This window comes from Gasterosteus aculeatus, chromosome 18, assembly GCF_964276395.1.
Source record: "Gasterosteus aculeatus chromosome 18, fGasAcu3.hap1.1, whole genome shotgun sequence".
Taxonomy (NCBI): Eukaryota; Metazoa; Chordata; class Actinopteri; order Perciformes; family Gasterosteidae; genus Gasterosteus; species Gasterosteus aculeatus.
In genome coordinates this window covers 3,220,136-3,245,800 of record NC_135706.1, presented here as the reverse complement: position 1 = coordinate 3,245,800, position 25,665 = coordinate 3,220,136, and the positions used below count along the sequence as shown (strand labels likewise).

General features: G+C 44.0%; 3 protein-coding genes and 1 long non-coding RNA gene across 9 annotated transcripts in view; 2 read left to right on the top strand and 2 right to left on the bottom strand.

Moving 5' to 3' along the window:
- Window positions 1-3,516: 3,516 nt before the first annotated feature.
- Window positions 3,517-8,072, bottom strand: gpr31 (G protein-coupled receptor 31). The gene is made up of 2 exons (XM_040161325.2): window positions 6,919-8,072; window positions 3,517-6,069 (listed from the first exon to the last, which is right to left on the bottom strand). Exons 1-2 carry the CDS (start codon window positions 7,459-7,461, stop codon window positions 5,608-5,610), a joined length of 1,005 nt encoding a protein of 334 aa, XP_040017259.1. The 5' UTR covers window positions 7,462-8,072; the 3' UTR covers window positions 3,517-5,607.
- A 380-nt stretch (window positions 8,073-8,452) lies between these two features.
- LOC144389429 (uncharacterized) lies at window positions 8,453-13,159 on the top strand. Its single transcript, XR_013453478.1, has 3 exons — window positions 8,453-10,540; window positions 10,712-12,231; window positions 12,633-13,159. It is a non-coding gene; the product is annotated as an uncharacterized LOC144389429 (long non-coding RNA).
- A 2,069-nt stretch (window positions 13,160-15,228) lies between these two features.
- LOC120807645 (hatching enzyme 1.2) lies at window positions 15,229-17,451 on the bottom strand. The gene is made up of 11 exons (XM_040159882.2): window positions 17,285-17,451; window positions 17,161-17,214; window positions 16,974-17,012; window positions 16,849-16,902; window positions 16,722-16,768; window positions 16,555-16,624; window positions 16,367-16,481; window positions 16,070-16,242; window positions 15,752-15,833; window positions 15,540-15,661; window positions 15,229-15,306 (listed from the first exon to the last, which is right to left on the bottom strand). Exons 1-11 carry the CDS (start codon window positions 17,373-17,375, stop codon window positions 15,284-15,286), a joined length of 870 nt encoding a protein of 289 aa, XP_040015816.2. The 5' UTR covers window positions 17,376-17,451; the 3' UTR covers window positions 15,229-15,283.
- A 2,081-nt stretch (window positions 17,452-19,532) lies between these two features.
- igf2r (insulin-like growth factor 2 receptor) overlaps window positions 19,533-25,665 on the top strand; it is a 33,952-nt gene continuing 27,819 nt past the window's right edge. For all 6 annotated transcript variants that reach the window (XM_078093969.1, XM_078093970.1, XM_040160184.2 and 3 more), the window contains exons 1-3: window positions 19,533-19,850; window positions 20,599-20,738; window positions 25,293-25,411. In XM_078093969.1, the coding sequence (XP_077950095.1) occupies window positions 19,714-19,850; window positions 20,599-20,738; window positions 25,293-25,411 (396 nt within the window). In that variant the 5' untranslated portion in view covers window positions 19,533-19,713. The remainder of the gene's footprint in view (window positions 19,851-20,598; window positions 20,739-25,292; window positions 25,412-25,665) is intronic.

Here is a 25,665-nt window from a genome sequence, read left to right as displayed (position 1 = left end):
AGAAAATCTACACACTGTAATGATTGCAAACCCCCCTCCCAAAAAAAGTAAGTCTGCAGAAACCCAAAGTCCACTAGCGTGACAGCGTGTTACGACTTGTCACGCACTGTCCCAGACATTATGTAAAAGAGCACATAAGAGCATTGTTGCATAACTTCTGCTACGGGACACGTGTCTGAACAGACCGAGGGCATTAAGACATTTGGTATATTGCACCGTCGACCACAACAGTGCATCCTTTAATAGCCGTTGCAACATTGAGTTTCTCCCACAGAAATGCTGATCGGTGTTCCTCCTTAAAGACAGGAGGATTCCAGTTGAGCGGATCCTGTAACTGCTTCAAAGGAAAATACGGAAAAAATATATAAAACAATCATCATCAAGTTTTAAGATAACAAACATCTCTGCATGGTGATGAAAAGTAAAGCAGCGAAAGGAAGTACTAAGAGATGCAAATGTCGATAAGTAAACGCTAAGAGAGAAAAAACCCTTGTGGTCAAGGGATGCTTGTCGCGCACAACGCCATCTGACAATTGTTTCCTTAAAATGCCTCTATGTTCAGGTAGCTTTGTGTCTTTGTGAAGAAAGCGAAAATAAAAGGATAAAATTACATTACATTACATGTCATTTAGCTGACGCTTTTATCCAAAGCGACTTACAATGAGTGCATTCAACCATAGGGACACAAACTCAGAAGAACAAGAAACAAGAAAGTGCAATTTCCTCAAATAAGCCAATTTACAATTTGCTATGGATGAGATGTGAAAACCACCGATGTTGAACCCCCCGTGTTACACAGTGATACCGGTCCCGTTACCACCCAACATGTTGCTCTGGTTTATTGATGCTCCACAGGCTCCATGTCATTTTCTCTCAACTTAACATTCAGCCACTCAAGCGTTTTACTAAATGCAGGTTGTTCCCCCTGCAGCAGCAATAACCAATAACAGCCGGTAACATTCATTAATCGCTTGTTTGTCTGCTTGTCGCTGCCAATTCGGACCATGTAGCCAAGTCTGTTTGCTCTGCTTTCGCGCCGGGGTCCGACATTGCTCACCGCGAGGCCATTATGTTCAACGCAGCAGGTGGCGGCGCTCGCACTTCCCCCGGTTGTGTGGTTTATCATCCGGGGAGCAGGTTGTGGGAGAAGTTATGGGATTCCAGGGTGGTCCGGGGCTGGTGGTCTAAATCCACCGCTTTGTAGGATGAAATATGCTTTCTATGCTGCTCACAATACTACACTCTAACGTGTGCAAAGCGTGTGCTTGCACAACACGGCGATATCGAGAGATGACTCCATGTTGACTGGAGAACCATGCAGACCCAACTGATGTATCGTGTGTTGTGCACGCCAGCTACAAGTGCCACATATCTCTTCGTACTTTATACTGTGTAGTAATCCACTGACAAGTTTTGTTAAAACACGGCCATCCTAACATTATTAAGTGCGTTGTGTTAAACAGCACCGGTCATGATGGCTACAGCACGTACACGCTCGCTTGTTTACTTTGTTTGCACTTAGAGCACCGGTGCTCTGGTGCTCTGCAAGACGCACGTCACATATGTGTTACAATTAGTAACATTTTCATGAGAAATATTTTCTGTGCCAGTGGTTTCAGCTTCCTCCCACTCACACCCGCAAACACAGTCTCACACACACACACACACACACACACACACACGCTATCTGTTTGGTGTTTAACCTCTTATTTCACGTTGAATCTGCTTCTCTGTCACTCTCTGTTTATCTTCCACCGTTGTTAAAGTCGAGGTGTTTCCGGCCTTTGCCCTGTCGGGGTGGATCGGCTTGCGCCCTGCACTGATCCCCGACCAGGTACCTAATGGCTGCCCGCGTGCTTCTGTTGTGTAAATGATCGGGACTGATATGTTTGGACAACTCGATGTCCAGCGACCTTCCAAGCTTTACTGGAAATCTGTTGGAATGAAAGCAAGGTCCAAATAAACAGTTTCTAGCCATATGCTAAAGAGTCTTGAGACGTTCTCTAGTTTTATTTTAACATATATGTATACATCCTCCCAAAATACATTTTAAAGTGGTCTTGTTTGTTTGTCTTTCCCGTATTATTGCATTAAGTACCATTAATGCCGAATATATAGATCACTCATTGCCATTTATATATGAGGTGTTTTATCGGCCTGTTTCCAGAACAATCCTCTGTGCACCACATAGCCAACACCGAACACCGAACACCAGGAGTGCAGTTCAGCGGGACAGTTTGGGTGTTTTGAAGGCACCATCCTCAGACGGGACAACCGACGAGGAAGTTAAGCAATGTTCTGCTGTGGAGAGGGAAGCAGCAAAACACACTTTTCAGACGCTGTCCTTATAGCAACAAGACTACTTTGATGAAAACAGTCGTGTTACCCCACAGAACACTGGACTGACTGGCCTCAATTTAATTATTCGTTATTGTAATGTGTGAATTTGGTGTTTCAATCGATGGATATAACAGCTTCCTTCTTGTCAGAAAGCTGTCTGATGGCAATAGATCCGTCCAAATATTCTAGATGCAGTAAAGCCATGAATGTATAATGATTTGGATTTGGTACATAAAGGGGTTTTGCTACAGCGGCACATTGCTTTGGTCCCGTGCTGGTACTCTGGTACTGTGTGTTTCTACAAACTGAGTGCGTGACGACACCCGAACTGTCCTTTTAGGAATCAGATATGTGTGTAACAGTAATTATACGATGGGTTGGGTGGTTGCCTGCTTTTTACAAAGATTGTGACAGCAGGGAAACTTGGATGCTCTTCAATGCGCGGCCGTCAACAATCCCAACTGATACTATCACACCCATCCGAAAGGTTGCGTTACTTCCCCCCCACCCCCCCTCCTTCCTCTTTGTGCGTCCCGACAGCTTCCCGTTTTTCCAGTGTCCCCTGCTCCACGGCCTGAGGATCTGTCTCCACATGTCCCTCTTCAGGGTAAGAACCAGCTACTGCCAGCAGGGAACCAACGTCACTGGTCACACACACCAAAAAAGCAATTGGCCAGAAATTCATATAAACAAGAAGGATCAGATTACTGAAGCCACCTTGTTGAAATGGTCACTGAAATGCAACATTTACTCCTTCGACGGCCTTTGAACCCAAAAATGTCCACAAATGAGACTGAAGTCTGACCCTTGTTTCGGCTTCAGAAAGCGATTCATCAGAACCACCCCCACTCTCACTATCATGACGGAAGTTTTTAAGATTGCTTAAGTGCATATTGATTCATGGGATTGTTTGTGTGACGGCAGAGTTTCGCAGTTGGGTAATACAATTTGACCGAGTTTCTACATAATGAAGATAAAGAAATGAATACATTAAAGCGGTAAAAAAAGGGAGTTCTAAAATCTTTTTCTTCATTTCTGTGACCTAAATTGTGAACATTCCACGATATAAATGAAGATGGGGTATGATATTTATATTATAATAAAACATTTGTTTTACAAGACATCAGGAACACATTATTTAAATGTAATTTATAATAACCAGAAGAAGGCAGAAGATGTTTATCAAATCAATAAATCCTTTTATTACATTGAATCATGTCATGGGGGTGATACATCCTAAAATCAGTGAAAGATTTGCATTCGAGCATCTCCCATTTGGGTTTCAAACCGAGCAGAACCAACTGCGAACACAGACAACTATACGAACGTGTACGAAACATCAGAGTCTCGGCCACAATCTCCACTTATCCGCTTGAAAACGCGCTCTCCAGCGCCATTTTCACACTCTCCCCATTCTGGCTTCTGAGCAGCTGAGGGAGCCGTCGCTGCTTTTCACATGGGTTTAGTTGGATCCATTAGGATGATCCCGACTCTTGTTTTTTGTCTGAGCTATATTGACTTATTTCTTCAACAGTAACGTATAAACAGATTTTTGTCTGTTGTATGTCCTCAGCATAAGACATGTGATTGACCCATTAAAACATCTGAATGTGTCCTAGTTGAACTCTGGGTTTCTCACTTTGTAGAAGACTCAATAGGTGAGAGAAATCGGAGCCTACTTTTAAAGATCACGTACATACATAGTCGGGCCTCTTTGCAGACCCACTTAATTGATGCATATACAAAATTATACACAAGAATGACAGCAATGTATTGAATGAACAGTTGAGTTTCAGTCAAACGAATGATACATATTGAACGTGCAGCCCAGCGCAGGTCTAAACTAAACAACTAGATGCTAAAAGTATACAAAAAACCCTGCTGGGCGTCAAAGGCTTGTTTGACTGACATCTTGTTTAAGGTCATACTATAGGGGACTTCAAACCACTCGCTTTACCCTGTCAATATTTGCAGGGTTTTCATGCACTTTCACACACGGACGGGAGACTTGCAGAGAGGAGTGGATTGTGTATCGGTGCGTTTCCTTGCTCGTTTGTGCCTCTCAGTCCAGTAGGCATCGGCTACTGGGGGTTCCTCCTCAGTTGTGTTTCAACATAACGCGATGATTCAACCTGGCGAGGAAATTGTTCAACATCCCGGTTTGCAAATGACGCATCGTATTGTTGTAGCGTTCCACCTTGTCAGGCAGTGCCGTGACAAATAAAACGTGACGGCTTTTATGATACGCAACACCTGTGAGTCTCAAATGAGTGTATTTATAGCCAGACAGTAAACAGACGCACAGTACTGTTACTGTTTATGACATCATCAACGTGAGCCAAACCTCCCCGATGACTAACGCATGATCAGAAAGGATTCATGAGAATACAGCTGAGTAAACGTTTTTTTCTGTCATTATTCATGATTTAGTTTATATGGAAAGGAAAGATTTAGTATTGGTATTAAGAAAACCCTCCCGTTACGTACACAATACGTACAGCACAATTACACAGATCTTTTACAATGCACTTCCTGTGTGCGTGTTAAGGGTCCAGTATTCCATGTTGACCATGTTAATATATGCATCTATTTTGGAGTTACATGCACACGTTTCACTGTGCACGTCCCCGCTTCTGTTCCCTTGGTTTGGAAAATTTCCACTGTGGTTTTAAAAATTGTATTTCACACGATTTCAACACTTACGGGCGACACGGTTATATTTGTTAAGCCTTAACCAACGGCATTAAACACCAATATTTGCTTAACGCCGAGGCTGAGATGTAGGTTGCGTAAAGCAAATAGGATTCATGTTAGTTTTTCCCCCACGCAGTTAAAAAGGGATTGTTTATGACCATAACTACTTTCTGCCCAAGCAGAAAGGAAAAACAGATGTGCATACTTTTGCCCGACGGGCCGTCCTATTCAGAAAAGTCTCACTAAATAAAATCCACCACCATGAATATATCCGAGACCATCAGGAGACGATTTGACATATTGAGTCAGTAAAACTACGCCATGAAATATGTGACCAACTTTGTAAGAACCAGAACTTCCTATTTACATACGTACCAACATAATTATATATATACTTGACTTACCAACCATTTATTCAAAAGAAAAAAGAAACACATTGACATTATTACTTTTAGATATTGACAGAAAATATAATCTTAAATAACAACTGGGTTTTGTCTTCATAGTCTCTAATCTTAAAAACACATTTTGGGGATGCTCAGTCTCTGGTAGATTTCTTTTGGGTCCCCTATTTCAAATGACATTATTGCGCGGAGGTGGCAACGTGTTTCCCGTCGAGCTGTCCGGCAGCACGTGACCGTCTTTCAGTAAGAACGGGAAATAATTGGAGAGGTAAAGACCTTTAAACTTGGTGCTGCAGAAGCAGTAGACCAGCGGGTCCAGCAGACAGTCCACATAGGACAGGACCATGAGGCCGTCGAAGGCCACCGCAGCTTTATCCTGCCAGGCCTCAGGCCACTCTTCTACCCGGGCGATCAGCAGAACCATCCTGGCCACGGTGCACGGGAGGAAGCAGAGCGAGAACACCACCATGACGGAGGTCACCAGGAAGACGGCCCTCCTCAGCTTGGTCCGATCCCCCACCGTCTTCTTCCTGAGCCGGTTGACAATGTGCACCGTGCAGTAGACCAGGATGACGAAGGGGATGACGATCTGGGAAAAGAAGACCACTTCTCGCATGCTGTCCACCACGTCCTTAGAAACCAGAAAAAGAGGATTATTGGTCATTTACGTCATCGACGAGTTTTTTTTTTTTGCTCATGTGACCCTAAATGAACCACAACGCTTAATCGATTCCATCGGCAAGTACAGGAAACTCCAATCTCCTGGCAATCTGCGTCGAGCCAGCTTCTACCTCAGTTAGAGATAGTGAGAGATGTAGAGAGAGAATTGCGTAACAGGAATGAATTAAAACAAAAGTTCAGCGCAAACTGCAAACTGCACGGGCAGCTGGGTCACGTGTCCTGGTCGTAATACGGGTACAGTTTTACACTGTATGTATATTATTATTACTATTTCTTTCTCTAATGTGCCGAATCGATATAATATAATAAAAATATAAATGAATGATGAACTGCAACTGTCACAGTGGGGGAAGACACACAATATTGTGCAGCCTTACACACTCCAGGCTCAACATTTAGAAGAGCTGTGTGGTGTGTGAGAGCAAAAATAGCTCTGGAAACTGTCTCTATCTAAGTGTAGCTTTCGGATGCGATAACACAATCTTTATTGCTCTGTTAGGATTCATTCGGCCCCTCAGTCACAGGAATTCGATTTTACCGCACGTCAGTGCTGGAATGTGAATAAGTCAGAATTACTCCAAAACTCAGTACTGCTTTGCTGCATGTCATGGGGTTATGAACACATGACGTCAAACGCACCCGAACAAGATATTTTCATAGTGAAACCAAAAGGCTTCATGCTTTGTAACTCCTCTTTGCTTCCCTATAGTGGGCTTTTTCTTGCCGGCTGACAAACTGAAGACGGACGCGAGGTCACAAATATCGAACGTGTTGCTCCTTCGGATTGGAAAAACCTCACCTTCACCAAAGTGTCGTCGGGCTGCGGGCTGTGGCTGTTGCAGCAGTCAAAGTTCTTCAGCATGGTGGGGATGGTGAGAGGCAGCAGGAGCAGCCAGATGAAGATAGAGATGTGTGGAGATTTCTTGAGAGCTCTCAGCAGGTTCTTGCGGCCGGGGTGCACGACGTTGAAATAGCGGTCGATGGAGGTCACCGTCAGGAAGGCGATGCTCGCCCCGCGGTTCAGGAACAGCATGAAGAGCATGGCTTTGCACACCGTGTCGTTGGCGCTTCGCCTCTCCCCCCGGATGAAGTTGTATGCCTTTATGGGCAAACAGAAGAGCAGAAGCACGTCTGCCAGCACCAGGTTGAACAGGAAGACGTTGTTGGTGTTGGATTTCCAGAATTTCAGCTTGAATATGAAGAGGTGCAGGACAGACGCGTTGAGAGGCAGAGCCAGGATGAAAATCACAATCATGACGGCCGCGTAGAACTTGTACAGTGTCCTGTTCGTGGCCTCGCAGTCCTCGATGAGCTGGTAACCCGATCCATTGGTGCTTTCCATTTGAGCGGTGAAAGAGATGAATGATTAAATATTACTCACGAGCCAGAGTGAGCAAAGTGCTTTTCAAATAAACCGACAAGGAAAAACCTTTCACACATAAAGTCTCACCAGGCAAACCCACGCCCTAACAAAAAAAAACCCCACCAAACAGGTTTTTCCACCTGTAAGTTTAAACTCCCTCTTTGTGTGTTTCTGGTTCCCAAAGTCCTTTAGCATCAGGTCTGGAAGTGATCCTCCTAGTATGCAGAGGGAATGCTTGACAGCTTCTCTGATTTTGAGTTTGCCCTGCAACTTGTCCCTGTTGCTGGTAGCTCCGCCCTTCCTGTGGCCCGAGGAGATGAGTCACCGGCTGCTTCTCAACTACAGGACGAGTGGAGTTAACCGAAACCTGGTTAACCTCTCAAACCCTGAGCAGCCTCTGGAAATGAAAACACAGATAAACGCAACCCAGTTTTCCTTAACAGGAAACTGGTTAAACATCAAACAAAGTACCAGCGTGGGGCGATTTCATCTGTGTGCAGAAGCCCAATCACAGCTCGCCTGCACGGTCAAGCACCAACAAGCCAATGCTGGAGCCCTCCAGCTGACTTCACACAGACGGCCAATCCCTGGTGTGAGAAAAAGGATTTCATGTTCCTGCAAAGCATACTGCTTTTTTGGGGGGGGGCACAATCTGAGAATTTCTACTCTGAGGGTTCAGCAAATCCCAGATGCTACTGAATTGATTTACTGCTTCTCACATGTCACAAGTCGCACGTCTCCTCAGCAGAAGCTTTAAAAAAAAAAGAGATATTCTGAGAAAGATTCCCCTTAGAGTACGCAGATGTGGATCCCTGGGAATTGATGATGGATGTTAAGTGTATGGCCCACTATGTAAGGAAAAGTAAGCGAGGTTGCATGGAATGTTGCGTCCTGAGGGAGGAGGAGGAGGAGGAGGAGGAGGAGGAAGAGGAGGAGGAAGAGGGGGGGGGGGGGGGGGTTAGGCCTCGGCCTCACACGCAACTCTGCCTACCAACTTTTCACGCTTCAAACTCCTTCTCCGCTTCAGCTGCATGTTCAGGCGGCTCGTTGCAGTCAAACAGGTTTTACAGACGTGCGCTCCCTCCTAAATCATGATTTAAAGGCCCCCCCCCCTTCCATGAGACTGCAGACACATCAAAGCCATCAGCAGTTTTAGTACCTGTAACATAATTAAATACATGTCATCGAATGATTTTACTTTGGAGGATTTATATCATGTTTGGCTTTGATCTAGTACTTAAACTTCACACTGAGCAACTGGAGTTGTGATTGAATCAGTCTGGTCTCGGGTTGCACCGCGATTAAATCAGGGTTTAACTGAATAGTTTTCGGCCAACTTTAAAAGGAGCTCAGAGGGAGGTGTGATTGTATTTAAACAGCAGTTTCGTTTGGACTCTAGACTTAGATTAAATTAGATTCTGCTGCACCAAATCTTTAAACTCTTAATTTCAAATGGGATCCAGGCAGTGAGCTTACGGTTGCAGCTGGAGAAGTAGGACCTTTGCAATGAATGTATGCAGCAAACAATCAAGTTCGACGAAGAAAACCAAACGATTTGGTTGCTACTGCTGCATCACTCTAGCCAATGGTTCAGCAAGAACAGTCAGATATTATCATTTTGCCCAAATTGTGTCCAAAGGAAAAATGTTCTTAACGTCTTGCTGTTCATTTTTTCATTACTAGTGTTCCATCAATTTGGCCGCCGGGCCTGAACATTCCTACATCAACGACTTAATTGTGAGTTACTCAGCAAACACTGCAGGAGATGAAGGTTGGTCGCCCAGGGCTTAATAACAGCGACACCTCTGGAGGATTAGTTTTGTGACAGTAAGGCAATTTCATGTTGAATCATATCACCATATCCCTCATGTTCTATCTGGAAACACACACACACACACACACTCACAGACATGACAGTGGCAGACTTGTTTCTTCTCATCATGGGAGATATCGATGCTTTCTTTAAAGGAAAATATAAGTACAGTAACACCTCGTTCAATGTAGAGCAACATGTCAACGACGTGTACCTTGTTTACCTCATGGCACAGAAATGGAAAAAAGTGAACGTTTTAACAAGTTTAGTAATCCAGTCCTTCTTATTCAATAAAACCTGTATGTTGTGCCTCTAGTTTTTGTGTTCTCATAAAGTTAGCTCATAAACTAAAATGGCAAAATGATTATGTTGATATTGCTGCATCGATTGGCGTCTGCAGATGTTCTTCTTCTTCTTCTTCTTCTTCTTCAATGTGGCAAATAAACTGGACACTGATGAGGAGACTGAAGTATTCTCAACCGTTTGAAATAGATGTTGATTTCACACTGTAGTGGCTTTTAACTGGTTATGAGACATTTGTAATTCAAAAGGATGCATCCTATGACCATAAACAAAGAATATTGTCTATTTCAATTCATTTTTTTATTAATCATCTGGTGAGATTCCCGGACTACTTTGGGCAAACTGTCAGACCCTGCAGCTCTAAAGTGAGAGGTTTTCTTACACAGGGATGGCCAAAATAAACACAGAATAAACGTTCCTTGTATTTTTATTCCAAATCTAATATTTAATAGGTACATTATTTAGTTACAATAGTCGTTAACCTAGAGGAACGTGATCGTGGCTCTTTTATTTCCTTATTTTTAGTGTTTGATTCTGAGACGTGCAGCTTCACGGCACAAGAGTCGGACTGTCAGACAGTCTGACTGCTGCTCTCAGATTGTCGAGCCCACTTGTGACTCCAAGTTCTACCTTCTGCTGTAACTCACTCCAAAAATGTTCTCACAGTTATCCGTACTATCTCACAGCAGGCTGTCATGTTTGGCACTCCTCCAATCGCATACCTTTGGCTTGAAAGGGGTGCACGTGATGAAGCTTTCCTCCCATCCTGCAGATGCCCTTCTTTCTGATCTGTCAGCACTGTGCTTCACTTGTCTCCCTCTCAGATGGGCTTAGACCCAAAGAGGAGACGCCAGACCAGAGACACTCCCGCACCACCACAGAGGCCAAAGAAGAGACGGAGACTCGGATCCAGTCAGGCCCCCACGCAAACCCAGCAGAAAGGTACTCAGACAAGGACCCTTCAGCTCTGCAGGTCTTTGGATCTGTTACTCGTAAACCTGCAATATATATTGAACACTTTGCCACGGCTTTGTTCCCTTATCTCTGCGTTGATATCATTTAGTATTTCTTTACTGTTATTTTAAATATACTTTTTTTCTGTCTGATCTTTAGGTAGAGTGTGGAGGAGCAGCTGAAAGCGTGTGATGTCTCTGAGCAAGTATATTCAATAAATTGTGTGCACAGCACTGACCTGAAGAACTGTCGGACAAGTGGCAGGTTACAGCTCACCTTCCACATGGACAAAATGGATTAAATCACCAATCCTCGAATGATGCAACAGAATAAACTTGTATTACTGTTTACTACTTTAATTCATTGACTGGGACAGATTAACATACAGTATACTAACAAAAAAAATCCATTCCATTCCATTCCAGGATGGAGAGAAATGCTCTCAAGAGCACCGACCAGCAGGAGGCCCACGCGAGCATTTCCCTGAGCCGCCAACAGCCCGGCCGCAGGTCAACCTCCTGCACGGAGCGGCGCTCCTCTGCCTCGTGCGAGCTACTTAAAGACGAAGCATCGCAGCTTCGAACCTTCCGGTCTTTTACCTCTCAGCCTGACCGCGGCCGGAGAGCTGAGGGCAGCCGGTGTAAGAACCCAAACAGCCGTTCAGCTCTGCTGCCGAGGACATACTTACTCCAACCCTCCCCCCCGTGCCCCAAAGAGACACTCCACCCATGCAACTAAAACAGATCCCTCGTATTCCTGCCACAACAGGCAAAGACAGCCAATCGCAAGGGAGAAAGTCCAAAGGAAAAGAGGACAACCGTGAAATGCACAATTGATCAATCACCCGCATTGCGATCTTTTCAGGGAGAAAAGGGGTGCGGCGCCGAGACATGGAAAACACGGGGGAAACCACAGGACTGATTGTTGATCCGGAAGAGGTCAAAGGTCAGTTCGAATTTGCAGCACCTCATAAAAAAATGCCCGAGAGCTCTTGCGGTGCCACCTCGGAGGATCTATGGGAACCATCCCGGCAGCGGAACAACACACACATCTGGACACCCCAACGCCCCGGCGCTGCGTATGAATCAAACTTAGAGCATCATTTTAACACCCCCCCCCCCCCCCCCCCCCCCCCATATGAGGGACAACAAGGTTTCCGTTAGGGCCCTGAGAAATCAGGAAGTTACTGTTAGTTTTAAGATCACTGACGACCCCACGGAGAAGGTCTCAAGCTCCGCTGTGGAAAGTCCATCCGCACGCTGTGATGAAACAATAACACACTCTCATCCTTTCCGGTGGAGGCCAGGAAGCAGCACAAGATCAAACTGGGGTAAAGGTCAAAAGCAAACTGCTACGACAACAGCGGCATTTTGCCTCTGTCAGTCAAGTCAAGTCCAAACACCTACGAAATGCAGCACATTTCCCACACATTCCAATGCGAGAAGCACTACTGGTGCTGATGGCAGCGGCAGGGAGGATGAAAATAACCCAGCATCCCAGTGTCACCGGTTTCCCAAGCTCCCATCCCCTCCTCCCTGCCTCAGCCTCCAGGATTCCCATATTTATCGACAGGAGGCTGATTATGGCAGCAAGGCGGAAGACAGATGGATGTTCCCAGAGATCCAGAACCAGGACCAGAGTCTTCATCAGTGTAAACCAATGGATGCTTTCTTTTTTTTGTAGGTAAACAGAACGCGTAGTAATGAAGTGCACCAATACCTACATTGGTCACCACAGACGACCACTTGCAACCCTGCAAAGCCATTTCGTGTTAGAAATAGATGGTGATAGATGGCACCTCAATAGACATTTATTTAAATGAAAATCCGCCCAATCCTTACTTTACCATGTATTGTTTTGTCTTAAAAAATGTTATGGTGGTTTAGTTCTATAAATAAAAATAAGTTTTCCATGATCATTATAGGTGGAAAGTGAACCTTTAAGTTCAGCTCCACAAAAAAACGTGTTTTCTTAATTGTTTCTTTACATAACTGTTGGTTTCAGGCATAGGTCACCTGAAAGGATTCAGGCAATTTATATTATTTTGCCTCGTAACCTTTGTATTTTTCTTTATGTCCAGGAGCTGAGATTATGTTGAAGATCGAAACCAAGAAGGAAACCTGAAGGCAGAGACATATCAAAAAGAACGCACGCATTGAGGGAATTTCCACACAAACTGGAAAATGGGGAAGTTCAGGTCAGCTTTTGGTTGGAAAGAAAGTGTCTTAGCCAACATACAAGCAAAACATATTTTTTGGATGATTCAGATCTTTCTTTCTTAACATAAAATCCATGTGGTCCAAAGTCAAATACCCATCTGGTTATTTTGTAATGCAACGTTTTTCCGAAAAGACAAACTCTGTTAATGGCCCCAAAAAAGTAATTAATCAAATCAGAGCAATAAATCTGAATTGAGCAACTAAAACCAGCAGCATGAGAGCAGCGTCTGTGTCTCAACAGCCAAATAGACCAACGTCTGTTCCAATAAAAATATTTCAAAACACCTGCATAATCTGTATGTATTTGTCAGCCTGTTTTGTTGCAGTGTTGCTCCACAAAGAGCCGAAGCATTTCTCAACCAGAAACAATAAAGCAGTTCACCCCCCACTTAATGGAAATGGTCATTTCTATTAGGCAGACAATGAGCTCTTTGGTAGCAGCACTAAATTGTTAGCCCTCTAATACAAGGATGAAGGAAATGTGAAACCGTCCATAGATTGATGTAGATGATGTAGTGCAGGTGAAGCAGATCGCTGCAGGGTGCTGCTGGGATAAACCAGAAAAAAAGGTTATTTAGGTATATATATATAGTTAGGCGTTGCACAAGAACCAACCACAAATGGTGTGATTATGTAGTTTAGGGAACTCAAACCAAATCAGCTTCAAGCCGTTTCCTGATCAGTGCCGGATGGCCACCCAAAAAAGTTTTAAAAGATGGTATCTGCCCAAAATATATGCATTTCTTGCAAGACCCGGCAGTCATACGCACATTCTAGCTGTGCTAGGGGCAAGCTCAGGATTGCCCGTAGAAGGCAAGTCTAAAAAGCACTTTTAGCCAATCAGCTTCCTTAACTAGACTCAGCCTGGGGCAACATTGGTTTTGCTCCAAACTTGCACGTTCGTGTCAAGGCTGGTATCGAAAGGCGGATGATATTTTGGAACATTCTCAAACAAATGAGACGACTGATATATATATATATATATATATACACAGTACATATTAGATCATACTGATACTTTATATATATTTCTTATTATACTGAATTGCCTGTAAGGGTGACAAAAATAAGATTGTTGAAGTTATATTTACAAGTTTAATAAATATAAAATATTTTACTGCAAAGTAGTGACGTGTTTTTGACATCCTGTGAATTGTTTTGCATTAAATCAATCTGGGATGTTCGCTGAAATTGATGATTGCCCTACCTACAGCATTTTACACCAGCCGCCACTGTTCCTGAAAAAAGATTTTTGTTATAAGTTCAAAAGCCCACATGGCATAAATCTGTGCAAACATTTACAAACATACTCCCACAGCACCTGAGTCACAACCAGAGTTAACTCTGTGTGGGTGTGTGTGTGTGTGTGTGTGCGTGCGTGCGTGTGCAGGCCCTCAGGCAGCAGATGGAGGCCCTTCAGCAGCAGTTCAGGCAGAGAGAGGGCGAGTGGTCTGAAGTTCAACGCCAGCTGGGGGAGCTTATAAGACAAAACTCTGAGCTGAGAGAAACAAACAGTATGCGCCACAGTGCCACCCAGTGGTCGGTCTGTGTACTACACAAGCAGGCATCATAAATCAGGAGGCGCACTCTGAGGTACAATGCTGTATTTTTACACACCCTTCAATCCAGATCACAAATCACTAAATTCATATGAACATGGAATATTCCCTGTATATTATCCGGATTGGTAGTTGCGAGGAGAAAAGGGAAGACCCAGTTAGACCACAACAAACCCCTATTGATTAATTCACATACATCATTTTACTTGATTATTAGGGTCTGAGCTGACTGCACTTTAATCCCAGTTTTGAGGCCCAAAAACTTTTGAAATTTGGGAATCAGAAGTGCGAAACATTGATATTCTTGGGGTTGCGCATTTGGGGATAGAAAATGGCTCTCTAGCGCCCTCTGGGGAAATTTTTGCCCAGTTTCACCGATTGACTTGAAATTTTGCACACAGGTGCGCTTGGATATGCTCTACAAAAAAAGTCAATCATGGTATGCAAATGCGCCTAGCCTGACTTTCCTCCATTTTGAATTTTGTGAAGAACGCTGGGTCCGATTCTCACGAAAATTTCAGGAAATCATCATTGGGTCACTGATGCATTAGAAGTTATTAGAAGCGTGTTAATAGCTCATTGGGTTTTGAAGTTATGGACCAATGAAGGTTGTAGGGCAGGGGTGTCAAACTCATTTTCAGCGATCCAATTTCAGCAAACATCCTAGAATGATTCATTGCAAAACCATTAGATGTATCAAACACTCAATACTAATTTTAAGTTTGATATTCAAAATGTATTGCAACACAAACAAATAACATACCACAATGGGGCAGCGTCCAGCCGCTTTCAGACCCAATAACGTGAAAGTATTTAAATAGTAATATCCCTTTATTTTAATTGGGAAAACTACCTAATAGGATGCTTTGGGGACAAAGTACATTATTTTAGACGCAAATGAAAAGGATTTAAATAATTTTATTGAATCAAATACAGGTCATGGTCATTTCCGCTCACTGCGCTCGAGTCCGCTCGTCTGGAAGAAAAATACATTTAAAGCTTGAGAATTTCACAACAGCGCCGCTACATAAAGACCAATTGTTTGGCAAGAAAGCAATTCTGTATTAATGTGTTGGAAAACAAGTCAGTAGTTTACCAACAGGGACACTCAGTGAATCCAAGAAGAATCCTGAAACCAACTCTGTATTTTGTCAAGGACCACTGAACAGACTCGTAAGGTAACATTTGTTTAGTAATCAAGTTAGTTACCGCAGTGGTAGAGTAGGTTCAGTCGCTTTATATCCAGCTGGCTGAGACGTTTTCTCTGACCGAGAAGCGGTGCACTCTGCTTGGGCAACATGGTTGGAGACCCATCTTTACTGAAATAATTCCTGCGGGAAAAAAAGGTTTAGACGTTCAAATAGTTACCAAGAATCTCTCTAGGTCATTTGTTTTAATGCAAACGAATGACCGGTACTTACTTTCCGTAGTGCATTATGGATTCAAGGTCGTACGGCAGGTTCAGCGTCTCTCCAGATACAATCTTGAAGTTCCCCTTTTTCCCTTTAAAATTCAGAAAGGAATGATTCATTTTGCCTGCTTGGAAAATTCAGTAGAGTCGGCCAAATATTAAAAAAAACAAAAAAAAAAAAAACTTACACTTGTGTTCATTGACTACCTTTTTTCGTGTTGCCTCATAGCCTTAAAACCACAAACCACGCAGAACGTTGCCGCTGCAGGAAGCACAGCTCGGTACCAGGGAGCGTTTCACAAAAAGACCACGTGGCTAAAGTGTTCACCTGGCGCGATGTTCTCCCACTGCACAGAGACGTACTGGTCGCGGTCCCTGCGGGTGTGTTCGTGATGCAGTCCCAGGGCATGAAGGATCTCATGGCAAAGGTTGCCCGTGCTGCATTCGTCGGTCATGTACACCGGCTGAGCTCCTCCTTGACAACCGACGAAGGAGGCACAGCTACAGAGGCAAACAAGAGCCCATTCACGCATAAATAAAAAAGGCCTTTGGTAGAGTCATACATCTACGTGGCAAACTATCACTGAAATATATACACACACACACACACACACACTCTTCTCACCCGCGGCCCTCAGAGAGCTCGATGTAATTTAACTGTGTAGTGTGCGGTTCAAAGCGGATGCACGAGGCATCCGAGATCATCTTAAAAGCATCGAGGATGTGAGACTCTCGATTAGCTGTCGGAGAGAAAAGAATAGTTGTGATGTGCACTCTAGTTGTCGGACAGAAGGATCAAAAACGAAAACCCACCCAGCTCACTGCTGATGGCGTACGGCATGATGGCGTCAAGCCACAGGTTGCTCACGGCATTCCTGTCCTCCTGGAATGTAACAAGGTTTAAAAGATGGGATTAGAAATAAAATACGGAGACGAAGAGGTGTTTCGCTTCATGAAAGCCTTTTTTAAAAAGTGCTTACCGAAATCAGAATATCTCCCTCTCCGACAAGTCTGTTTCCGCGAAAGTCTATTTAAAAAAAAATAAAAAAAAATGTGACTGTACATTCCTGAAAAATAAGAAAAACATTTAACAAATCCCACATGTACCTTCTAAGGTCTCCGCACTGGTTCCATTCGGCTTGAGCATTGACGTCACTGGATCTGCAGAAATGTAGAACTTTATTACGTTGTTTTTATACACAAGAGTCTGAACACAACCGACAAGCACCGACCTGCTGTGGGATTAGTCACATTCTGGGGGACGACGGCGACTGAAAAAAAAAGGGAGATTTGACCTTTTGTGGAGATTCATTTTGCCGTGTTCACACGAGGCGATCCACACCCTTGCTACGAATTCCTCCTGAATCTTTTGAATGGTCAAGAGTTAAAAATAAATAAAATAGTCAAGCCAACACAAACCTGTAAGGTTCCCGGTGGCGCCCTGGGTTAGTTGTGTGGGGGCACCACCAACAGCTGCATGGAGAGAAACAGAATAACCATCTTTTTTCTGAGCAACGTGCGGTTTCAGGGCTTCAGCTCGTACCTGTCAACGTGCAGACGAACGTCAGGAACCACATGATGCAACACAACTGCAACCAGGACAGGAGCTGTGAACACCGATGCATCCGCTGCATGTTTTCAGGGCCCCGCGAGGCTTTCTGCACAGGTGGGATTACTTCTCCCTAATTAGGAGCTCCTGATTGGTGTTCGCCATTCGGCCTTTTGGCTGTTTCTCTCTGATTTTGTGCGTCTATTCTTTGGGTGCAGGCTTCAGGATGGATTCACAATTGTCAGGATTTCAAAAGTCAGTTCCCAGGTCTTAATCTATGTCTTTGTTCACGCTGGACATTAACAACGAGGCTTCCCAATGAGGTTTTAGTTGAAGTGATCAGAATCCAACGATCGAATGATATGAGTTTTCCACAGTTTAGACAAATCTGATTCAGCATGTCACAATGACACAAACTCAAAAGAGGGAACGTTGAGTTTCGGCAGAACCTATTTGGCGTACAGCCGCTGTTGAGCCTTCTTGACCAGTTGTGTTGGGTGTCCAGGTGAGGACCTCACCTGGACACCTGGTACGGCAGCACATCCACCGTGGACCGCAAACGCCTGCAGAGAGTGGTGAGGACAGCAGAACAGATCATCAAGACCCCACTGCCCTCTCTGCAGAGCATCTACCACCGCGGGGTTCACAGGAGAGTTGCCTCCGTTCTCAAAGACCCCACCCGCCCCCAACATGGTCTGTTTACGCTTCTACCCTCAGGCAGGAGGTACAGAAGTGTCAAATGCAGGACCACCAGACTGAAAAACTCTTTTTTCCCCACTGCCATTAGAGCCGCTGAGAGGACTCTATCACCTAATTCACAACTGGTCTACACTTTAGCTTGTTAGGATTCACTTACTGTCACTGTACTGTTAATTTATAGTGCACACATTTCATTTAATTTAAGTTTTTTCTTTTAAAACCTGCTCAGTTTTGCACTTTTCCTCGTCACCTCATTTCTGCCTTATCCTCATCTCATTTTTTTATTTTTTATTTCATGTACATTTATGTAAATATTGTATTCCTATTTTTATTTAAAAATTGGTTGGCTTTCCGGATAGCCAAGCACAAGAATTTCAATACACAGGGTGTAAACGGTGTGTAAATGACAATAAAAATCTTTGAATCTCTTTGAATGCTCGGTTTTTAGTTTTCATCAGTTTGCCATCGCAATGATACAAATGTGTTCTCACGCTCCTGTTGTGAGAGACCCGTGGGTGGCAAAAGCCATATCCGATCAAGGCTCAAAAATGGGTTGACAGGGGGGGAATTGTGGTTGTCTAGGGTCTGTAGTATGCCCATCATGTAAATACACTCTCCTTGACTTTAGTTTGAGAACTTTTTTACCCGTCTTTTTCCTCTGCCCCTCTATTATATAAAGGCTCCAAACAAAACACCCTAAACACGAGGAGACGTTTTAATATGTTTTTTTTGTAAGTTAACAACGATAAATACGTGTGTTTAAAATTAAAATCACGCAAGCTTTTCTAGTAGTTGAGGATTGTTAAATATCCAGCATTGTTTGGACAACTGTCCTTGAATAAGCAAGCAATGAGTGAGTTTTTATTGCTGTTCTTTCTCGGGCACTAGAGGGCGCAGTGTGACACGTGAAGGCTCCGTGTAAATGGTGTGGTTATGGCAATGGCAGCTGAATCTTATCTTAGCTGAATCAAACTGACAAACTGACAAATTAATGAAATTATTACTGAATAAAGATGTTGTATAGATGGTTATGGATAAATAATGGTATGGTATGGAATGCTGCACGCATGTGTTACTGGACATACTCTAGCAGACGCGTAACTGGAAAAGCAGCATAGCTCTTCCTATGACGGCCTGTTCTTGTTATCAATAGTGATGCCTTCAAGTGCCATAAAGACGGTAGACATATCTTCTGTTTCTAATGTTTTATCTTTAAATGGTGTATTAGTCGCGGGCCGGTCAATTAGGGGTTTTAGGTGTCTAGTTTAGTCCCACATATAGTTAAATCCGAACATTCGGCATTTAGCATCTGGTCGATTAATCAGCTCACAGAAAATTATGTTCATCATAAAAAAGCATTAATTGTATTTAGTCACTAGTGCTGAGGTGGTTTGTTATTGAGACTCTGAAGATATAATCAGTATATCTCTACACGTGATAGCTCCCCTCCAGAGCCACGCAGGACTTTCTACGAGGATTTGTACTGAACTATTATCGCTCTGCGTAATTAATTTACAATTAACAAGTTACTTTGCGCGCCACAACTTGGTCTGTGGGGAAGAAGTTTCCCCACAGACCGTGAAGGCGGCACCGCTTGGCATCGTGAGAGTCACGTGATTGCGTGTCACGTGCTGGATTCACTTCCTGCTGATTTGCTCCACGGCAGATAGACTGCCGTATCATGTCGTCTTAGGCTCCACAGACTGCTACCCACCGCTGTAAACATGTTATTTCAGTGTGAATCTAGTCGTTTGTCGCCCCTGAAGCTGGTTCTTTGGTTAGCGGTGTGTCTGGGTGATCTGTCGGTCCGGTCCGGAGCGGAGGAGGACGGCAGCAGCCCGTGGTACCGGGACCTGTGCAGGTAACGTTGTGGTTTTTAGCTAACAGTCACACCTCCGACCGAAACAACACCGCCGCCGCTAAACACGTTACGCGCAACGTTACAGCGCGTCGGGCTGCTACGTGGCCGCGCAGATACTCGCACTAAGTTCAGTTCAGCAATACGTCAGTCGGTGGTTTATTTGCTTATTTGACAACACATATGACTGGCTCCTGTTAAATGGGTCTTACATTCATCTCAGTTACGATATCACGTGTTGTTATCCTGGTGAAATGCTGCTGACCGCTAACGTCACATTTGACAAAGCTAACGCTAAATGTTAGCGACGTTAAATGGCACGAGCGAGCCGGACCGTGACGGGACGGGTTCTCCTCTCTGGAGCCGGAAGAACGAGCGAGACACAACTCACTTTGTTGTGCGGCCTTAGTGGTGTCACAGTTCAAATGAGGGCCTGCAGCCTGTTGCCTGTTGTGCTCCTTCAACTGGAGCTCTGTTCAGGCGGCTGCTGTTCAAATATTGACACAGCAATAAAGCTGAAATGATGACCAGCGGCCTGTGACGTCAGGCGGACTGCATTTCATTTCCTTGTTTTGGTTACACAAAAAAAATAATGGAAATCGTTTCTCATCCATACGTTTTGTGCATAGAATAATCTTTTAAAGAGAATTCACATTACAAGACAGAAATATGTATTGTTATTTCAAATGGACAGCTCTGTAAATCAGCAATTCCTCTCTTAACCTCTCTTCTTGTATTCCCTGTGTTGCAGTTATAAATGGGAGGCTTTTGACAAGGATAATAAGGTGAGCTACACGCTAAAGCTCTGCGAGTCTTCACCGTCAACCGCCTGTGGCCCCGGCACCGCCGTCTGCGCCCAGAACCTCACCGCCGGAGACAACCGGTCTGTGGGTGAGTAAAGACCACGAGACGTCTCTCTTTGGTGGTATCGTGGGAGTCCTTTCATCAAGCTCCTTGTCAGAGTGAATTATGTGAGGTAGAATGCTTTTGATATGCCACGTGCCTTTTTTTTCCCGCTGTATGCGAGCCAGCATGCTTCTCCTTAAGTAGAAGCTGCACGCTGCAGGAACCTTCGTGACGACACAAAGGCTTGAGGTTTGCAATATTCTTCCTGTGGACCCTCAAAGCAAAGATCTTTTGCCTTTTTGAGCCTTTTGTCTTCAGCTGAGCGATAGAAGAGCGTAAAATAATAACCTGTGGATGCTGCATTGTTGTTGAGCAGGATGTGTGTTGAGTTTGTTGGACCTTGCCTGTCACGGCCCCTTATGCTGCTTTATAAAGATGTTTATGAGGAACAAAGGAGCATGTGAGCTGGTGCTTCACGCTGACGCGTCTCCTCCCGTCTTATGACAACCAAACATGTCACGGCTCTTTAGTGACACGGCAGAAACCAATCTACGTCTCAGTTGTTGTGGTCACAGTCTGTTAGCGTGAAATTAGCTTTGAATCATCTTGCTTGGTAGAAATAAGAAAAAGTAAACTATTTTTCCCGACTGCTTGGGACACAATGTGTGCTCTCCTTCTAACAATTTGTGTTTTTCATAGCTGTCTCGACCAAAACATGAGGGTATTATTTCAAATGCTTACAGAAAAAGATCTATAATTATAATCATAAAAAAATATGTTTTTAATGCTGTTTTTTTTCCATTACAACAACCTTCAATATATCCGGTATACTTCATTTTTTAATCGTCTGCCCATCTACTGTCTGTGATGGATGTACTCTTGATGATTGCTGATTATTTCTTAACTAATCCATAAGTGTTTATCTATAAAATGGCAGCGAGTAAGGCACATTTGCTGTTATTATCTGCCATTGGCCAATGGGCACATTGTCGGTACGTGTATACTGTACGTCTGAAAATAGAAGGGGTCACCACTGTTGGTTTCCTCGAGTCATAAAATGCGCACAGATCAAATTCCTGCTGCAGACAGACCAGCAGAAAGGTTTTCTTGAGGGAAGTGATGCTTTATTGATCAGTCCTTCAGAGCTTTATCGGCCCGTTGGCGGATCTGATATCGGTGCAGGTGAGGCTGAGTCTGCTGCTGTTGTGTGTCAGCAAGCGCTGCATCTCGGTCCCCAGACCGGCAGATGCTGATCTGTGAGTTATTTACAGAAACTTGATTCATCCGAACGATTGGAATAAAGCAGATGCAGCAAAAGCAGCAAATGTCATCAAGCCGTTTTTAAACTTGTGGGGCTGGTAGTAGTAGTAGTGTAAATGTTAAATTTGATAAATGATTATATAAGGAGCCACGTTTTCTAGTTATTATTATTATTTCAATTTCTCTTGTACTTGTTCCTGTTGAAATGGTGGTTAAATTGTGGTGTTTGTGTTAACGTTGTGTTGCACTAAGGGAGTGTGATTTGCTTCGTCCCACCCGGTCGTTTGGTAAACAGTGATCTTTATTTAATCACGCTGGCATGAATTGATTAACCTTTAAGGCCGTGGCAGCTTTACCCTCCGTGTGGATGCAGATCTACACGCCACTCCTCCCATAAAAGCAATTCTTTACTTGCAAATAACCGTTGATGTTAAATAACTTTTTAACCAAAACCACGTCAGATTACATTATCAGGTTCATGGGATGGGATGGGATGCCTCCTTAATTCTGATATTCTATCCGATCCGATTATTTGTGTCACTTAAAATTTAAATGATTGAAAATCTGACACAGCACGTTGTCCCTGAATCTTACGCGGTTTTGAATCTGAAACTTTTGGGCTTTAGTTTAGCAGAAGTGGTGCCGCGATCTAACAGTTGACTCTCTGTAAATCCATATGCTAATGTCACATGACGCTTCAGCTGCTCTTGATACCAAACACCCACTTAAAGATTACTTGTGTTTTGACACTGGATGGCTGTAATTATTCGGGGCCAGTTCCTTAATTCCGGTTGCGTCACGGTCTTCGATCTCTGCCTGTGACCTTTTCCCAGGCGAGCGTTACTTCACAGACCCACAGCAACGACTTGTCCTTCCTCCGGGGACAAATCTGTTTTCTGAGGCCGCAGACTGTCGATGTTGCCCGACTCATTTTATTCCTCACTTGGATTCTGTAATGGTAAAAATATGTTATAACATTGTTTTGTGCTAAAGATCCAAGTTTTACTTTCATGTCAAGTAATAATGATTTGCAGCGGCCATTGAGGAGGATCAATGTGTGCTACCCTCAGCTTCACCTGGGTTCTTATCTCAACCTGCTTTGCAGCTTCTCGTAGCTGGCACGGAGAATGTCCTTCACATGTGTATAAAAACTCAGCGTCTTTAGTGCTCGGAGACGCCATTTCCACAGTGCACCGTGATACGTGCCTGTGTATTTGACCTCCTGCTTGCAAGCAATAAATGGACTTTTTGCAACTTTGATCATTCATCAAGACTCTGTTTTATCAGACAAATCATTCTCTTCTACCAAGCTTTTATTGAAATATTCCACAACAATTCTTAGCTGCGTTTCAAGAGGAACATCACAGGAAAGTGACAGAATGGCAAACAAGGAGCAGTGTGTTCAGATGGGTCGCAGTTGAATCACGCCAGCTGACTTATCACATGACAAGAGAACACATCATCCACGGTCCTGAGCTCAAATAGACAAGAATGTCACGCTCGCTCACTCAGCAGCTCTCTCTCTCGCTCGCTCGCTGTTCTGTTTGCTTTCGGTTCAAACAAGCTGTCGCACATTGTCCATTCTTCCACTTTGACATTTGTCATTTCTTTGGAGTAGCGAATGCCCCCCTTACCTCACCTGTATCTGATTTAAAAGGAGCTGTTAAAGTTTATTTGCTCTTTAACGAAGAGCAGATGTAGTCCTTTTAGATTCAGATCATTTTAAAATAGATCATTTGTGCCCACAACGTCATTATTAAAATAATTGCAGTTCGGGTTACACTAACAATTATTTGGTTGAGGCCACTATCTCCATTTCTAATTTAGGTCAAGTGATTTTTCCGTTATCAGAAAATAGTCCGTCTCAAAGTCCATGATGTTTTGTCTAACCAAAAGTCCAAAGAGTGAATCAATTAACTATTACACACTGGAACTCCAATAACATTTTTTTTTCTTTTTTAGGTTAATTGGTGTCTGAAAACCCGGTGCAGATTTTTGCAATAATTTAAATTTCTAACTTCAGTATCCTCAAGTAATGGTTTTAACTTCCTTCTCGGAATGGTGAGAGAGGTTCCAGTGACACATTGTACTTTTCCCACAATGGTTCTGATCATAACTAACTTTTGCAGCGGCGCTCCCACACTGTTTGTCGGTGTTTGTTCAGTCACGTTGCTTCCTGGTCCGTTTGATATGGCTGTCCAGCCGTATCAGCGGGAGCACTGAACACACACGCATGTCAAAGCACTTCGAATGCTCCTGGAAGTTTCCCCTGAGACGGTCCACTGCCGTTTATTGAGCACACGAGAGCGTTGCTATTTCTTGGTAACAAATTATATTCAACAGAGACCGTGAAACACACACACGAGGACTAGAAAGAGGTCATCGGTTAGACACGGACGGATGCACTTTTATGGGAAACTGAATGGCAAGGCAATTTTATTTGTATAGCACATTTAAACAACAAGGCCATTCAAAGTGCTTCACATAAAAACAGCCAAACATAAAGAAATGAGATTTAAAAACAGTTAAGAACGTTGATTGAAACATAACTAACTAACATAACATAAAAAATAAATGACACTTGAGAAAGCTACATAAAAGCTTTATGAATACAATAAAATCTTAAACCCTTAATGTTTAAGATGTAGCCCTGCGATTGGCTGGCGACCAGTCCAGGGTGAACCCTGTCTATCGCCCGAAGTTGGCTGGGATGGACTCCAGCCCCCCCGCGACCCTGTGTGCAGGATAAGCGGTTTGACGATGGATGGATAACTAACATAACTCTGAATCCAAATGACCTGCTGGAAGGAGGAAAACCGACTCTTCATTGCGGTTTTTCGCTGATCGTCTTCGGTGCAAACGGAAGCCAATTTAAAGTTCTGGGCGATGCATTGATAGACGTTGCAGTAGTTTTGTCGGGCCGGCCGGCTGGAAGCGAATTCATTCACATGCGGAGCGTTTCCCACCGCTGTCCGGTTCCTATTCAGATGATAAATACTGACCCCGTAGTGGAAGCAGTCATCATGTCATGCTACAGAAGTCATGTGTGGGTCAGAACGGGTCAGTGGCTTAAGCCATTATTCCTCAAGACCGACTGCTACAGTAACACACAAGAAAACACACAGTCTGAGAACGTGCGCCGGCGCGCTTTCAAATAACAAATATAAGAGCAACGGCAGTTAAGTGCAGTGCGTGTCTGCGTTGATCTACGTCGCGTCGTTGTCTGTGGGCGACAAAGCATGCGACAAAAAGAGAAGGGGGGGGTAAAGAAGAAATAAAGCTACAGTTGTTGCATGGGAATGTAAACGATTTCTGTTTGTCTCATTCCTGAATGTGCAGGTGAGCTGTCCCTGCAGACGCTGTCCGGCACCGTGCTCGACTACAACAGCACGGAGAAATGTGTCGGGAGCAGCAACAACGTTCAGACCAGCATCAGCTTCCAGTGTGGGAAAACCCTGGTAAGACCCCCCCCCCTCCTCTGGAAGGGATCATCCTATGCTACTCCGTGGCTCGCTGAAGGAGGGGTTAAGATAACAGGCCCAATGCCCAGGAGGTTACCGGTACACAACGTGAACCAAGTCCATAAATCTGACCGGGGAGAGAGAGACGCTCAGTATCACTGCCGAAGTGCCCTTAAGCATAGCCCTGAACTCTTTCTCTCTTCCTATTATTAATGAAATACGGTTGATGGTGGTATTTGGATACACTTGAT

What these genes read in the sequence shown, in the direction of transcription:
- LOC120807645 (XM_040159882.2), bottom strand. Translation starts at nt 17,375, where the DNA reads ATGCAGCGGATGCATCGGTGTTCACAGCTCCTGTCCTGGTTGCAGTTG. An exon ending in CGCCACCGGGAACCTTACAG is followed by an intron (nt 17,013 to 17,160) that starts GTTTGTGTTGGC and finishes TTTTTTTTTCAG; the next exon opens with TCGCCGTCGTCCCCCAGAAT. An exon ending in GAACCTACTCTACCACTGCG is followed by an intron (nt 15,307 to 15,539) that starts GTAACTAACTTG and finishes TTTTTCTTCCAG; the next exon opens with ACGAGCGGACTCGAGCGCAG.
- gpr31 (XM_040161325.2), bottom strand. Translation starts at nt 7,461, where the DNA reads ATGGAAAGCACCAATGGATCGGGTTACCAGCTCATCGAGGACTGCGAG. An exon ending in CCGACGACACTTTGGTGAAG is followed by an intron (nt 6,070 to 6,918) that starts GTGAGGTTTTTC and finishes CTGGTTTCTAAG; the next exon opens with GACGTGGTGGACAGCATGCG.